We start from the raw sequence: 16,979 nt of genomic DNA, 5'->3' as shown, positions 1-16,979 counted from the left end.
CGTGTGCCATCAATCTTACAGGTCTCCTCATGTTGTAATTTGGCGTATTAAAATAAATTATAAACTTAGTAGCTCAACAATCTTGATATCATTTTTTGTGGTGGCATTGTAGCTAAAGATCATTGAATCCTTACAATCGGGTTATTTCTACATCAAGATCCAGATGATATGTTGAGGGTGAGAGCCATATTTCGGGATGATTGAGAATTTGAGATACCCTGATACTGTCATATCTGGGGAAACATAACATTGATGAACTTGTGGGCTTTCAATTTGGCTCCTCAAACTATCTAAAAGAATCTTAATATGAGTTGTTGCCAACCAAAAGAACTGGATGCTGAAGCTGCATTTTGCAAAAATATTACTATTTCTTTGGTTTTTGCTACTCTGCACAGTTAATTATCTCGATTCTTATTAGACTGAGTAAGTAATCTTATTGTGATACCAAGTTACTAGAGATTTATTACACAGTTGAAAAATATATTGTTCTTGTACTATGATTGCGCATGAGAAATTGTTGGTGATTTCTGGTTTTCCTTCCTAATCCTGGCACGTGGATTCTCTTCCTTACCTGCACTTTTTGCCGGTCCCTCTTTTTCTTTGCCATGGAGTAATACCAAATATTGCAGGGCATGTGTTATAACTTGAAATATTAAAGCTGATTAAAGAAAAAAAAACATTTATATTCTATTATTGAGTAGAGCAAAATTTTCTAGTTTCTGAATAGCTTATAGGATGGGCATGCACTATAGGCTATAGCTCACATTTAAGACGGGGCGAGCTCTTTCATTATCGAAGAGCCCCCTTATGTTAAGAACTCCAAGTCGATGACTTATCTTGTGGTTTCTTTATTTGGATCTTTTGATGCAGAACTTTTTGTAATAGTTTTTCATAAGATTATTGGCAAAAGCTAATACTTCATATATGGAGTTCCATGTATTATCACTTACGCTACTCTTCAGAACTTTTAGCTTTCCTTCAGCGGTACAGTTATTGCTGTTAATGCTACTATGAAGAATCTCACTTGTTATATTTATGCTATATGCAGTATAAGATATTCCTATGAGCATTGGAAATCAATCTGACGCATCTTTCTGCAACTACCGGAAGAGATTCCAGCTACATAATTTGAATGAATATCTAAGGGAGGTGGATGCTCACTACAGAACTGATACCGTATAGTTCCTTTATGTCATAAGGAAGGTCAATGTATACGCCGCGGTCATATTGTGGAATCGCTGAAGTCATTTGGTGATGCTCGCCTCTATGGAAGATGGAACCTTATCGTCATCGCTGGGCTCAGTCACATTTGGAGATGAAATAGAAAGCCTCTAGGTTTTACCTCCCACGGGCTTAAGCTTTAGGTTAGTTAAAATTCTATTATCCATCTTTAATCTTTACATTTTTGGTTCTGCTGCAATTTGTTTCTTCGAATTTTATTCCCTATTTTGGTCTTGACAAGGCTTCAGTAGTTCAGTGAGTAATTCGATCTTCTGTAAAGCAAATTAGGCTTCAGTAGATACAGAAGAATGGTTGTAGTCATCAAACAACTTCTTGACAAAAGATATTTATGTCAATCACAACCACTCCTTTTACGCCAAGAACATTGGCTCTCTGAAATCTGTATGCATATAAAAGCACACCTGAACGTGTCTGTTGCTCAAAATCGTTGGCCAGCTGAAGTGTGCTAATGCTTGAGACAAAATAATTTAGCAACTCAAAACAGTTTCCCTGTCATTGTGAATTTGGACTTCCAATCTTCATCGTGGAAAGAAATATATTGTGGTTCTAGAAGGAAGTGATACAAGTGCATCAATGAAAAGTAGTCCATAAAAATAAAACTTTATAATTTGCATCATATTTGCGAAAAGAAATTATAGTCTTTTTAAGCATATGTATCAACCATTCTAGAAGGGAGTGTTGCTCATGCACCAAGATTATGATCAGAACTGTTACTTTTGGTCCAATTCAAACAGTAAGACATGCCATGTTGGACTAGGCAGCAGTCGGAAGAGTGATCGGAGAATAACCATCAAGAACTCAACAGTGAAATGAGAATCAACAAATGGATTATTAACTAAGAAACGCACACAACTGCAATTTTGCACAAATGCTTTACTTGTATCTTTGCCTCCATCGAACCGTATCTCTCAACCTTTTATGTTCTGCTGCAATTTTGCGTCTTCGGAATTTTTTTTTTTATTCCCTATTTTGGTCTTGACAAAAAGCTTCAGTACTTTTCTAAAGCAAAATCTCGCCTTGACTTCGGAATTGCATTGCATCCCGTGGAAGCTCCACCAGTAATAAAGCATTTAGGATCTTCCGAATGCTGTAACTAGCTGATAGAGAGACCTCACCCATGTTTTCTTAAATCCGACATTAAAAAATAAAAATAAAAATAAAAATAAAAGAGAAAAAAGAGAAAGGAGGGAAATCTTTTCTTCTTCTTCTTCTTCTTCTTCTTCTTCTTCTTCTTGTTTCTTTTTTTACGAGAGCATGCACGTTGCCTTATCTCCAAAGCATGCACCCACATTGTTTGCTCAAACTGATCATGCGAATCCTCATCCAATGCCAATAGCATCTCACGATAGCAGGTGAAACTATAAACGAATCTCCAGTTAACATAGCGCATACTGGGGGGAGATATCTTTTCTTTTTAGCTTCTGTTCTGAATTCTTAACGGGCTGAAATGGGGAGAGGAGAAAAAAGAGCCGCCTGGAGCTAATTTTTCTCTTTCCAAAAATAGAGAAAAGAGAGGAAGAGAAAGAAGAATATATAAAATACAAGCATGATGCAAATAGGAAATAATTAATAATGTCAGCTAACTATATTACTTATCACAAATTTTGAGATTTATCGAATATACGACAAAATCATGATGTCCTAACACTATCTAAACCCAAACTATGTTAAGGACGTTTATAAAGATGAAGCCATAATTAATTATATAACAAAAAACAAAACAAAAAAAGCAGGATCACCGTCATTCATGTGTTGGAAAATCCTACACATTATTGGTATTACTCTTGGTTATGAAGTGTTAGAGAGGCACAATCTCCAACGGCTACATCCATCATTTGAAAATACTAGATCGCCTCTTTTATGGGCCTGGTAAATGGGCCATATATTTTTCCTAGTTTATAAATTGGATTTGATTTGGGCCGAAGTAAGCAGCAAAATTAATAGTCCACTCACATCCTATAGAAATATATGAAAATAAATACACTATTAACTTCCTTTTTCTTTTGGGAAATTCTCACACATGAAACGTAACATGTGGGGGAATTTGCTTACCAAAGAAAAGTGCTGACGTGGAATGAGTACGTCACGCCACACATCACATCATCTTGTATAAAAATATTTTAGATAAAAAAGGAGAAGAGCTCAGGGAAGCGAGCTCCAGTTAATAATGGCCACCTAAGAAACCCACAGGGGTTGACAGCTTAGAATGTGAGTAAAGCCTCGCAAAAGTAAAGGGGTACGAGATGCCACGTTTCGGCCTACGAAGGCCGTTACATGTCTAACCTCTTCCCTAATCCCGTATCTAATGCCTACTTAATCATGCTTAAGCTCGGAATCCATCAACTCCTCATTAGATTAATCCTCCCAAGGCCTCGAGTTTGGCGCTACGAATCTGTTTCCAACCATCCAAAGGGCTCCTCTTCCTCTCTCTCTCTCTCTCTCTCTCTCTCTCTCTCTCTCTCTCTCTCACTTTACTTCTTGGCCTTTGCTTTGCTTTTGCGTGAATGTTCCAAGGTCCCCCCTACCAATATGGACAACTACTAGAGAGAGGGAGAGAGAGTGAAAGAGGACAGAGAGAGGACTAATTCATCAGCTCACTCTCTCTCTCTCTCTCTCCTTTTATTCAGTGATGGTGCTCAAGCTGTAGCCACGTAATAGGCTTATCTAAGATTCATGAACCAAAGAATAGTAACACCTACACATTCTAACTTTATTATGATAAATGTATCCCTTGCTTTTGGCATATGGCTTTTATCAGATGCATTTTTAAGCAAGAAAAAAAGAATATATTGACTTACTAATGAGTATATGTTGATTTTTTTTTTTTTGGGTTTGTTAATGTCATATAGATGTTCTAAGACCCTAGCAACTAACAATGTTAATTAATTTAGTAGTGTTGGGTCTCTCATATTCCAACAGTAAAACCAGCTTTTGAATTGCCTTGGGCTTAAAGCTAGCTAGCTCTGATCCCCTTAAAATGTGGCATAAATTATGGCAGGTTTCATGGATTTCTAAGTCACCAGCACTCAGGCTCAGGGCGATTCTTCTTAGCTAGACTTGAATAGGCGCAAAATAGTATGGCATTAACTATATAATTAATGAGAGGTAACAGTGACAAATCTCGCAGCTTATTATCTCGAATCCGGCCCCCGAGGAGCATGCTCTGGCTGGATTATTGAATTGCTAATTTTGTCAGACCTAGTACAAAGACAGCTAGTTAATCGCGCTTTGGTCTTGTGAGGAGTAGATTGACAGTTTGCTTTATTGATTGGCACAGGTGTTGGTTTGGCATAATCTAGTAATAAAATCTAGATCTTTTAGAGGAGGAGGGGGGGTTTAGGTGGTACTAATGTGCTTGCTTTCAAAGTTGCAAGTCATTGGCATGCATGCCACTAGTTGGAAATGGGGAAACAGAGGCAAGGGGTGTCTGGGATAAGGATGGCACCCTTTGTTTAAGGATATATAATCCACTTGGGTTTGTCAAAGAGTGATGGCAAAAGGATGGGCTTAGGATGGCATGTGAGGGGTGGGAATCCAAATCAAAGCAAGCATGCATGCGTATCTTTCTCTCAGCTCTCTCTCCTCTCCACTCATTTTACAATTTAATGTCTACTTTGGAAGCAATCAAACTTTGATAGCTTACTTAAGAGAATCTCTCTCTCTCTCTCTCTCTCTCTCTCTCTCTAGCATAATTCAATCATCCTTATCCATTATTTACCTTGGTTTAATGAATTGGCACGTGAGTCCATCAAGGGGAGCAACTAGGTATTTATTATTATTACTATTATTATTATTATAAGTACATCTCATGCATGGTCACCTTGATTCAAGTGGCCCTTGGTCTAGATTGGGACTGTGACCTGCAGGTTCATTTTTCTAACAAGTACTTACAGGTTGGTCTAGCTTGTACCTCATTTGGGTTAATTGGATCTACTTGGATTTGATATAACTTTGTTAATTTAGAATATAAGCTCGGTAATTAACTTAAACTAATTGAGCAACGCATGAACGTACTCATTATACTTCCAGGTAGATGATATCTAGAAGCAAAACTGTAAGTGTGGCATGACACGTTGTAATGTCCATGCAACTTTACCTCACCCACATGATTGTCACCTACTGACATACTCCCACTAACATTATTTTCCTCTATCTATACCATGGCCTCTCCTAAGCATTTGCAAGGTTGGACCATCTCAATTAGCAAACATGGGGCCAATGTGGTTCTTCTTTCTCCTAACATCATTCAGGCTCATGATCTCTTCCCTACATAACTTTAGTGGAGTTGAACCAATAGAAAGACACACAGTGTGGAATTATTTCATGGCGATAAGCCCACATTGCCAACTCTAGTGACCCTAATTAACTTTGCCTTCTAGAACTCCTCGGCCAGAGAGTTGGTAATGTAGCCCCCCACCCCTCTCTCCCCCCAATATAAGATTGGAGATAAGCTTTGCAAGAGAGTGAAGAAAATGCAAGGACTGCTATATATGGTACGAGGATAAGATCTAGCTCAGAGAGGCAAACCAGCTAGCTACACACACACACACACACACACACTTGCAATGCAATATATGGGGACCCCTCTACTACTTTCCATGCATTATAAAAATTAATCCTCTCCGAGAGGTAAATAGATTTTCGAATGCAAATGCTAACTCCAAGTTAGGAGTCATGATCCCATAGTACTCTAGAATTCGAGAGAGATCATAAGGAGTAGGTAAATATACAAATAAATAAATTTGTTTGCATGTGTTTCACATTAGTGGTCGTCTATATATGTATATCGTGTAAGTTGTCAACATTTGTTTGGCTTGAACAACAACAAGGACGTACGCAAAGCAAAGTAAAAGAGTTTGAGAACATGTGAACACTGGTTACTATAAACGGCTGCCTCCTTTTGGTTCGATGCAAAGGAGAGGAGGGGGGAAGGGAATGGAGAAGTTTGCATGAAAAGCATTATCTACTGCATCTGCATGGAATTTGGATCATGTAGGCACCCAATGGTGGGGTGGCATGCGTGCAGGGGGATTTGGTGCAATGTGAATGGACCAGAATAGGCAAGAAGGCGTTAGGGCCAAGCAGAGGGCGAAACGTGGGCGTATAGGGGACTACGGTCCCCTCTTTAGCACTTCTAGACTTTGTGACAAGTGTAAGTCCCAATTGGTGCGCCCCATGTGCACACATCTGTCTCCATGTTATCCTCTCTCTCTCTCTCTCTCTCTCTACCCACTCCCATGTTGGATATATTTAACATTTGATCCAAAAAAAAAAAAAACTAACTTTGGTCTTAATGAGAGAGAGAGAGAGAGAGAGATATACGACACAGTAGTTCTTCTTAGTTATAGCGACGAGTGCACATAAAGGGAGACCAATGTCAGTCAAATCATCTTATCTCTACGCTCTTTCTTATAGCAAGCAAGATTTTAAAAAGTAAACTACTTATCTTCGAGAACATCGATCATGGTCGCAACTTAGATTGGCAGTGGTAGTAGCTTCTTCAACTCGAAGATATATCCATTAAAAAGAATAAGGTAAGGTTCCTGCTAAGATTGGCAATTCGTGGTTCAGGCTACCGTGCTACACGCGCATGCATAGCTAGCTCCATTCCATTTATCTATCTATCTATCTATCTATATATATATATATATATATATATATATATATATACTCGTCTCCATTTTGGGTATTTTTTAATTGTTGTTGTTTCTGTCTAGTTGCATGCTAACAACCATGGGAAAAAGAGAAAACAGGAGGAGTTATGAAAAAGATTAATGGCCAATCAGAGTAGAGTCCTATCTCCAAACGCCAATCCATTTATATCCCTTTTGGACTAACGACGCCTGGACAAGAGGGGGGGCATTATGGGAAGAGCACTGCCGTGCATATGACCACAGGTCTGGAGTCATCCATCAGGCCACAAGTCCAAAAGAGGGGGCCTCCTCACCCCCCCACGAGGGTGAACAGGAGAAAGCCTTCGTTCGTACGAGGCCTTTTAAAGTGGCCAACATTGGGATATGGGTCTATTTTGGGAATTAGCTTTTTTTTTTTTCTCTCTCTCTCCCACTCTTTTTTTGTTTAAAAGAAGAAAATTTGTGCGTTAAATTAATTAAAAGAGGATTGGAGGATAGTGCTAAGTTTGTGAATGGATGATATTTACATGAATATAGTTAAGTAGGTACAGCGGCTCGCTCGCAAAAGCTTTGCCAAATATTTTCACAACCCTCCCCCCAATGCCATCCATAAATAGTAGCAGAATAAGAAAAAGTACGCCCACAGTTCCCGAAATGCCCCTCCGTCCCCATCGCCTTTCCACTGAAAGCGCCATCTCTCCCACTGGGACACGTGTCGGCCGCTGCAGGGCGCTTGCAGGAAAGTCCTCGCGGTCCCTTGCACCACATCGAGTAGGGGTAGCATCGTAATTTCGGCGGCGCCAACGTTAGAAGTCCTGTTTCCTGGAATCCAGTAGCAGTGGTGCAAATGGCAGCCCCGTCCCCCGAAGTCCGAACTAGGTGTCACGTTCGGATACGCCTCATCTCATTTATAGTATATGTAGCAATCCCGCTATTTTCACCCCACCCCGTGGGCAATTCCGTCAAAATAATTCCCCCCACCTCCCTTATAAATATAGGCCCCTCGAGGCTGTCCACCAAGGCTCTCAAAAACAGTTACTAGTCCCTCCCCCTCTTCCCTAAGAATCAAAACCAAATCAATTTCTTTTTCTTTTCAAAAAAAAAAAACTCTCTCTTTCCTCACCTAGAGAGAGAGAGAGAGAGAGAGGCTATGTTCTTTTGCTGGACTAAAAGAGAGAGAGAAGGAGAAGGAGAAGGAGACGAAGTCATTAAGTCATCATATTTGTGTGCAGCAGCAGTATGGCTAAGGCTGCAGGGATGAGCCACGGAGAAGATAACATGCTCTTTTCCTCCTACGTTTCCTCTGGCTTCTATACTCAACCCCAAGATGGTACGCATAAGTTTTTATCCGACCTTCGATGTAATGCTAAGGTAAATTAATTACACTTGGTATATATGAGCAGGGGAGAAGAGAACAAGGCGCAGGAGGAAGAAGTCGAAAGGCGATAGCTCGGAAGGGGAGATGAAGAAGCGAAGGCTTAGCGACGAGCAGGTCAAGTTCTTGGAGACGAGCTTCGGGAAGGAGCGGAAGCTGGAGACGGGGAGGAAGGTCCACCTGGCCAGCGAGCTAGGGCTCGACCCCAAGCAGGTCGCCGTCTGGTTCCAGAACAGGAGGGCCAGGCACAAGAGCAAGCAACTCGAGGAGGAGTACGTTAAGCTCAAGTCCGCTCACGACACCGTCGTCCTCGAGAAATGCCACCTTGAGAACGAGGTAGTTTTTCTTTCTTCTTTTAACTAACTACCATCAATGAATTCTCTCTCTCTTAAATCCATATAGCAAATGTTAGTATTGAACTTATGTAGGTGTTTTGTGGTAATAGGTATTGAAGCTAAAGGAGAGGCTTGTAGAGGCCCAAGGGGAGATAACAAAGCTCTCTGCCGGCGTTAACGGACCCTCGGGTGGTGGCGGCGGAGGCGGCGGCGGCGGTAGCCCGAGCTCGTCCTTATCGACAGTGACTTACCGCCCTCTGGTTGGAGAATTTGGGGTGGAGGGGGAGGCTGACTTCTATATGGATGATTATAACAACTATCCTAACTACACGATGGAGTGGGTTAATTTGTATGGGATGTAAAAAAGAGAGCTACTAGTAGTGTTAGTTTTTGCGCTCATGATTTATGTGATTAGTGTCCGTGTAAAATTGAATGTCCTATTCCCTGAATAGTATTAGCTACTCCTGCTAACAAGCAAGGTTTATCTCTAGTAGCTAGGAGGGTAAATTTATGTATATTGACCTTGTAATTGTAACAAGTAGCTAGCTAGATCGTTGTACTATAGTTGTGTTTGCTTTCAAGGCAAGTGGGACTATTGGTTAATTAAAGCATCAAGATGTCATATATCTTCTTAATGTCTCTGTACGTACTAATTGTCGTAGTTTACATGTACTACTAATTAAGCTCTCTCTCTCTCTCTCTCTCTCTCTCTCCTTGTTGGTTTAATTGTTTGTGTGAAAAAGATTGAAAAGGACATTGAAGATAACAAGGATAACAGATCTAAAATTGAAGGCATCCATTAGGAAAGCAACATGTGTCATAACCCTGCCGATATGAGTACTTATGCCCTTCTTTTGTGGGTTTTGTTTGTTTCCTCACCTTTCTAAACTTCAAACTCTTTTCCATCTCCTGCTTCTCTTTTATTCCGACCCCCACAAACTACATCTCTCTCTGTCACTTCACTTCAGGTGTGTGTGTGTGTGTCAAAATATGACATAGGATGAGGGACCTTTATATCCTCAGAGCCAGGAGTGGCTTGAAAGAGTTGCATCCTTATCCATCCTCATCTATGGCAAAAAGCATATCACATGAAACGGTCTCTTTCCCTTTCCTTGAAGCACTACTTCCTTTTGTCACAGTGCTAGCTTTTGAGGAATATGCTTGTCTTTGCCTTTGGAATGTATAAACATTGTGCTGCCATGCAACGCCATTTTTGAAGCTACAACCATATCAGCCATCTACCTTGGAGGAAAAAAAAATTAAATGAAAAGGTCCCACAAATGCTGGATATTAGTGAGACAAGATGTACACAGACTTACTCACTGTGGTGCAAAGGAAATATGATCAAGAAACAAGATATATAGTAGATGTTCTGAGTCTTCCCCAATTTCAAATTGATGAAGATCACATCAGAAAAGGTTTTAACTACGAGGAAATTAATTTATTAGCAAATCATAAAGCCGACGACAGACTTAACTACTCGAAGTGGGACCTATGACATTGCAACATCCCAGAGTTCATAGCATCGCAAAAATTATACAAGCACAACATGATTGGAAGCTCACGAAAAACTTAATTGGTAACTTGGGCAAACCGATCAGCATTTAGATGTGTCAGATGAATACAGAGCTACAAAGAGTTGCTGGAGCACTATTATTCGCGCACCCTAAACAGAATTATACAAGGAAAAACATACACTTTGTTTGGCACAACATACACTTCTTTTGGAACTGACATCACAAAGAGCACTCCATTCCTTACAAGATCGATCCCTTGCATGACAATCCTTTCAGGAAAACAGATGCATCACTGTCGTTCTGAACTCCACACTAGGATTTGTTCAATAGTTGTCATTGGAAATAAAGATGCCTAAACACGCTAGGTGCTTTGTCAAATATGCTCAATAGAACAACCCTTTTTTTTTTATCTCTCCTTCAAAGGGACGGTATTGGACCTTCTCAACTCCCATGGTGGAAGACACCCTTTTAAGGGAGAGGGCAGGAAAAGAGAAGATGCTGACATTTGCTTCTGACACATTGAGATGGAAGAAAAGCAACTTAAAGCATTTGTCAACCTCCTTTTCTCGCCATCTTCTGCTTGATAATCAGGGTCATGACGGACAGCAGAAATCTTAAGGGACTCAGGAAGAATGCAATTGCAGACAGCACCTACGGCAAAACAAGATCAAACACTTATGTATTAATCATGTTCGTTCATTGATCGACTTATGGGAATGCAGGAAAATTATTATAACTAGGACTACAATAAATACACAAGATAGATGATTCGACAGGCTAGCCAAATTTCCTATGTATAATCTATTGAAACTCCAGGTGTAAACTGCGTAATAGCTTATCCTCAGTGAGACAGAGAATAACTATGCATGTGTACAAGTCATTATTTGCAGTATAAAACTAGAAATGAATTATAAGCAGAGCTGCCTGTACAGGTACATTAAGTGAGACAGCACCACACAATCACAGCATGAAGCTGAAGATTCTTACATGATAATAGAAAAAGATTCAATGCTGGATGAAGATCGGCAGATAACTTATTGCATACGTGAGCCTTCTTAGCTAAATGAAAGGATATCACACATGTTAAGCATAAAGCATAAATCCAGAGAATAGAGAAACAAAAGTAATCCTCTGGTTGGAGTTTGAATTTATATATCATGCCTGATAGCTAATAGGTCAGGCTAGATCTAGACCAAGTAGAGAGTCAATATGTAGTTTATTTTAAAAAATAACTCTACACAGCATGCCAGTCATTTGCTTTTCCTCTATGTTTGCTGTGCAAGCAAACAGCTAAGCTAAGCAGGTCATGAACTGATACTTGCATATACAGAAGACTAGAGCATTCCTGAAAATAACAACATTTAAAGTTGTAAATAGGGAATATAATAGGACAGGTGTGAAAATAACAACATAACCAAGAGTTGATGAATTAAAAAAACTGAATGATCCTCCTGATACTCAGCTAATGCATCAAAAATATGTATACCTATCCTGGCAAGGCGATTCACCCATTTTGGAATTGAGTTCCCAGTCAACTTATGACAGATATCTTTGCAGAAATGATTGCAGTTCTTGACGATCAAATGATAGGTATCTCCATTGTAGTTTACTGATTGAAGCTCCATGAACTCTCTAACCTGCATTGGATCTAAGCATGTTGTACCCATGAATATTGATTTCCTAAACCTGAAGCCTGGACATTGACGAGGCTCAACCTCAAATACCCCACTTGTGGGATAGTCATGTGCTCCAAATGCATATTCTACACCGTGAACTGCAAAGGCAAAATAGAGCATTCAGAAAGGAAAGAAAGAAAGAAAATCAAATCGAGATCAACATAACTGCAAGTCTTTCAAAACAAAGTGATCCTATGAATATATTCTCAGTTTCTCGCACTATTAGGCACACAATTCAGACATTTCATTACGGAGATCAAGTGTTTGACATTTTATTAGGGAGATCAAGGTTTCAATATTTTATTGGGGAATCAAGATAAACACAATAATCATATCTGTAGAAGAGAATGTTGTTAGCTAGCTAATCATATGTCATCATATGCATTAATCAGTTGCATGCCGTATTTTGTGTTTTAGGGGATTTGCATAAGTGGATATGTGAGCTCATTCAGACAAATGGCGTTGTGAGAGAAGACAAGACCAAAATTGTCATGGTACGAAATAGTAAGAACAACATGTTAGCACTTAGTACGTCAGATCCCTGATCAAAAGCAAGCTGAACAGAGAAAATAAAAAATATTACCTAACCAATATTGTTGGAATTAAGGTCCTCGTTGTGCACAATTAACATCAAAATTGCATGAAATATTTGTACAATGCATTTAATAGTTCTTGCAACAGATTAACTACTGAAAATAGTATGCACAGGAAAGTCATACTATCTTTGAAGAAACACATGGTAGTAACTTGAACATCATATTGATCATTCACCATTCTCATTTAGACTAGAAAAGTTAAGGTAGTCAACATTCAAGTAGTATGCATGATGTAAGATTGTAACTATTAGAACTATAGAAGCACACAATCCAAGACTTACGAATCAAGGATGCTTGCATTTTCTAGGTGTTATCAGAAAAGGTACTTCTAAGGTAGTTCACAAATACGAATAGATTACTTCCTTGAAGTATACAACATCATAAATTTACGCTATAATTTCAGGTATACCTAGTTCGGACATTTCAGGCTACTTAGTATCTAGAGTCATACAAAGTCAATTTGAACAAGACCACTACTTTCTAACTCTTATTAGGTCCAGAAAGCTCCATTTTTAGTAGATATGATTAAACTTCAAAATCATCAAAGTAAACCAAGACACAACGACAATGATAATGGTCCAAGCATCCAACACATATTACTTAACTGTATTGGCTTACAGCACATTTAGCATGCTACAATCTTTTCAGCAGCTTGATGGCTTTGGCTGAAAAATAGAGATTGCTGGCTTACAGAGTTACAGTACATCCATCTACATTTTGCAGGCTCAGAGTTCGAGGTTTATAGATGCATAAAGTGTAAGGCAGCCAAAAGAAGCATATGGGAAATAGCCACAGAAAATCCCTCGTAAAATCTAAAATTACGTATTATATATTGGGAGTCGGTAAATCTCTCACAACTTAATTTAATTTCCTAAACAGAAAAACCATATCCTGCCTGGCTTGTGCAAATTAAGCCAATGAAACAAAAAAAAAAAAAAACATTGACCTAGATTCACAATGCTGATCGAATAAAACGAAGGGCAAGTAGTACCTTCAACCCCTGAGTGAAATATCCCAAAACCTGCCCAATATACGTAGCCATTCATGGGTGTCAGATCATACACATTGAGATAAACTGGAGCATTTCCTGATGTTTGACTGGCTGACCGGACCTTGGGAAACATACAGAAACGAGGGGCGGATTTCCTGCTCAAGCGAAGCGGCACGAGGGATTTCCATCCCTTCCTTGAACTCAACTTCATCTTCCTTCAAGCAGAGTAAAAGAGAAGAAAAGAAAAATTAGGATTCATGCCCTAGCAGCCGTGAATAATACACTAAATTGGACGGAAACAACAACAAAGTTACATTTTGTTGATTAATATCCTCTTCTTTTAGTGAAGGAAAGTAAAGATCTTATATATGAAGAACCTAAAGAAACCCAGGATGAAAGAAGAGGAGATTGGAGTTTGGTACATCTAACTTATAAAAGTTCAAAGACAAGGACTGTTAAGATCGAAAAGAAAACAAGGAGACAGCAAAAATGAGTCGACTTTCTTATAGTTATAGGAAATATCATAGAAGTAAATCAGAATTTTTTTTAATCTACAAAGCATGTCCAAGATTCAGTGCGTAAATATAAAGCTAAGAAATTTTACCTACATTCCATCAAAAGATCCTCATACAGAGCGAAGCAACCAAACCCAACTCGAATCTTTGAGCAATTGAAGAAAAGAAAACGTCGGAAACAAAACAAGAAATTAAAAATGAGGCGAAAAAAACAAAGCAGTCATCTTTTCCCAAATCCCCACCACAAAAGGCAGACCAGAAACAAACAAGAACCCAAGAACTGAAAAAAGAAATAAAAGTTCTTGAAGAAACCCAGAAAATAGAAGGCGTCAAGAGGGAAAAGGGGAAGAGGGCAACCCACTTACCCCCCTCGGAGGAAACCCAACTCAGCAACGGAGGAGACCACCTATTCCCACATGCGAAACCGCCATGGGAGGTCCCAAAGAACAACACCAACCCTTCCCCATCTCAATTAAGACGCCTAGGAGAAAGGTAAAAAGGAGATCTCACGGGCCAAAATCTACTGTGCGCTAAACTGGAATCGCGGAATGCGGCATCCGAGGGAAGAAAAACACAGTCTTTGGTTGGAGAATCTCCGGAGAAATTTGCCAACAAAGATCCCTCCTCTCTCTTCTCTCTTCTCTCTTCTCTCTTCTCTCTTCTCTCTTCTCTCTAGTAAAAAAAAAAAAAAAAGTAAGGACAAAAGCCTTTCTCAGAAGGCGGGCTTTTTTACATTTTTAATAATTTCCGGATGAAGAAAGGATTAGTGGAAGTATTAACAAATAAGAGTCGGTCAATTACCTTAAAACTAGGGCCTCTCCTAATGATTGAAGAAGCTTAATCGCGATCCAACGACTGTACTATTGCCACGTGGCTCTAAGATTGACAAAAGGGTTTTAACTTTGTACGAGAGGGTTGGTTTTAGGAGCTACAGTCGTCTTAGCAGCGGAATCCTATTAATATTGCTTTATCTAACATATAATTAAATTTACGAATTTATGACCTATTATAAATAATTAATAAGGGAAAGGTCCATTTAACACTATATTTTAATTTATTTATATTTTATGTTCTTTTAATATTTGTAAATCGAGTCGTACTTATTATCAAATATTTGTAGAACTGTTAATTAAACTTAATCAAATTACTGTGTTAAATTATCTTTACTAAAAATATTATAAAATTATACTCATCCAAGCTATACCAAAATTTATTTACTTGAGCTGTATCCAACCTTATCTAATCCATGTCTGAAAATAAAGAAGGAACAGTTTAATCTAATTTGCTTTATTTTTCTTACTTTGATGTCTCTTACCTAAAAAATAAGAAGAAAGAAATAAAATCGGCTTAATTATTTTAGGAAAAAATATTTTGTAGTTAATGAATTCTTTTTTGGTATCATCTGCTCATCTAAGTTATAATATTTTTTATGCATAGATTAAAAAATATGATGTTAAACTTTAAAATTTAGTGAGAGGTTTTGTTCTTAGTCTCATTAAAGACCAAAACCGCAACCTCTTTTTTTTCCGTTTTATTTCCTCTAACATATTATATCGAGTACGGATAGTGTAGTACAGATCATCTATCAGAATTATCAACAAAGAGATACTAAAAAAGAGACTAAAAGTTTGGATTTTTCCTTCCTTTTGCATCGTTTACTTGTTTTATTAGATACAATGGTACTTAGACTCTATTAAATTTTAACTAATATACTAAGTTATTTAATTTAGACTTTAGGTCGTGTGCATCGCCGAACTATTACTTCAAACTAAATATCACTAAAATTTACTCTAAGTTGTCATGCTGCGCACCGCTGAGTCATCAATCAAGCTGAGCTATTGAATTAAGCCAGCAAACTACTAAATAATTTTTTTTATAATAATTATTTTATGATTGAAGTTAATCCTACGATATTTGGGTTGGTGCCCTTTTGTATCAAACTCTACCGAATTGCTTCCATTAGTTTTAACCGTCTTCAAAATGTTAATAAGAATAATCTTGCATCGTAAGAGCGATGATTCTTTTGTTTTTCTTGGATCAAATTGATCGGGTAGTTATGGAATTATAAACCTCGGAAAATAAGCAAAGTCAACCCCATCGTGCGTGTGAAATGGCCACTTCAGATACACGTCAAGGCGTGCTGCTTAAACATACTCCATTAATCAAAACCATCAGCAATTTCTGAAAACCCAAAGTTGGAACTATAATTAATTAGGTTATGGATTATTCTTCAAGATTTGGAAAGGAAAAAGAAAAGAAAGGGAGGCCATTTGTTGTCTTACAATTGTCTTATAATTGACTTTAACTAAGATTAAAACTAAAGTGGTACTCGGTTTTCGTGCATAAGAGATACTTTTTTATAAATTATAACTCTTTTAAATATATTTTACAACTAAACACTCACGTAAGTAAATTTTAGTCAAATTTGTATAAGTTAAGTCACTTGACAAATTATGCAAAAAAAAATTATCACATGTAAAAAGTGTAATAAAATTATGCACATTTTTTAAATAATAAATTGTTACGAATCAGATCTGGAACGATCCGTTCTAGGATGATTATGAAAATTTAGATAGATATAGTTTTGTGAGGTAGGGTTCTAATAGCTCTGGTTTTATCTGAACCGAAGTTTGGGATGAAAAGTTAAAAATAAAATAGTGAAGATAAGTTAGAAAGGGCAGAAACAGTAATTTTTGACACTGTGGCGGTCGTCGGAGGGTGGTGAACGGCCTAAGATTTGGATGCTTGAAAATGATCTATGATTATAATCTACTCCTGTAAAAAGATAAGGATCAAAATAATAACAGGTTAAACTCAAATTTCTCTCAACCCTTATTTATAATCCGTAGTAGATCAGATCCACATGCGGATTATCCGATTTATTTAAAATTTAAAATAATAAGATAAATTAAGTAACTAACTTGACTCGACTTAACCCATGTAGTCGAATCGTAACATAAATTTAGTATAATTAATATATTTATTCATAGTTAGTAACTAAATGCAAATTATTGTATAAATTTATTCAAGTCAATTATTATATTTTTACAATCAAACAATAAAATATTAGTAAAATTATAAATATACATAATTTATATT

The 16,979-nt window shown here is 37.9% G+C and overlaps 2 protein-coding genes across 3 annotated transcripts; one reads left to right on the top strand and one right to left on the bottom strand.

Annotated features, from left to right (window-relative positions):
* The first annotated feature begins 7,893 nt into the window (after positions 1–7,893).
* LOC140780527 (homeobox-leucine zipper protein HOX12-like) lies at positions 7,894–9,221 on the top strand. The gene is made up of 3 exons (XM_073126147.1): positions 7,894–8,205; positions 8,279–8,586; positions 8,696–9,221. The coding sequence occupies exons 1-3, from the start codon at positions 8,115–8,117 to the stop codon at positions 8,945–8,947; spliced, it is 651 nt and encodes a 216-aa protein (XP_072982248.1). The 5' UTR covers positions 7,894–8,114; the 3' UTR covers positions 8,948–9,221.
* Positions 9,222–10,157: 936 nt separating this feature from the next.
* LOC140780526 (deSI-like protein At4g17486) lies at positions 10,158–14,679 on the bottom strand. Of its 2 annotated transcripts, none has more exons than XM_073126146.1 (4): positions 14,246–14,679; positions 13,366–13,580; positions 11,589–11,876; positions 10,158–10,753 (listed from the first exon to the last, which is right to left on the bottom strand). In XM_073126146.1, exons 2-4 carry the CDS (start codon positions 13,574–13,576, stop codon positions 10,509–10,511), a joined length of 744 nt encoding a protein of 247 aa, XP_072982247.1. In that variant the 5' UTR covers positions 13,577–13,580; positions 14,246–14,679; the 3' UTR covers positions 10,158–10,508. The 2 variants fall into 2 exon arrangements, with proteins under 2 accessions (XP_072982247.1, XP_072982246.1); XM_073126145.1 differs by lacking the exon at positions 14,246–14,679 and adding an exon at positions 13,970–14,020.
* Positions 14,680–16,979: the final 2,300 nt, after the last annotated feature.

Source organism: Typha latifolia, chromosome 1 (genome assembly GCF_019914945.1).
Source record: "Typha latifolia isolate L0001 chromosome 1, TyphaL0001v2, whole genome shotgun sequence".
NCBI classification, from domain to species: domain Eukaryota; kingdom Viridiplantae; phylum Streptophyta; class Magnoliopsida; order Poales; family Typhaceae; genus Typha; species Typha latifolia.
This window is presented reverse-complemented; position numbering and strand designations above follow the sequence as displayed.

What these genes read in the sequence shown, in the direction of transcription:
- LOC140780527 (XM_073126147.1), top strand. Translation starts at nt 8,115, where the DNA reads ATGGCTAAGGCTGCAGGGATGAGCCACGGAGAAGATAACATGCTCTTT. An exon ending in CTATACTCAACCCCAAGATG is followed by an intron (nt 8,206 to 8,278) that starts GTACGCATAAGT and finishes ATATATGAGCAG; the next exon opens with GGGAGAAGAGAACAAGGCGC. An exon ending in AATGCCACCTTGAGAACGAG is followed by an intron (nt 8,587 to 8,695) that starts GTAGTTTTTCTT and finishes TTGTGGTAATAG; the next exon opens with GTATTGAAGCTAAAGGAGAG.
- LOC140780526 (XM_073126145.1), bottom strand. An exon ending in ATTTCACTCAGGGGTTGAAG is followed by an intron (nt 11,877 to 13,365) that starts GTACTACTTGCC and finishes TTGCCTTTGCAG; the next exon opens with TTCACGGTGTAGAATATGCA. An exon ending in GAATCGCCTTGCCAGGATAG is followed by an intron (nt 10,754 to 11,588) that starts GTATACATATTT and finishes GTTTTGCCGTAG; the next exon opens with GTGCTGTCTGCAATTGCATT.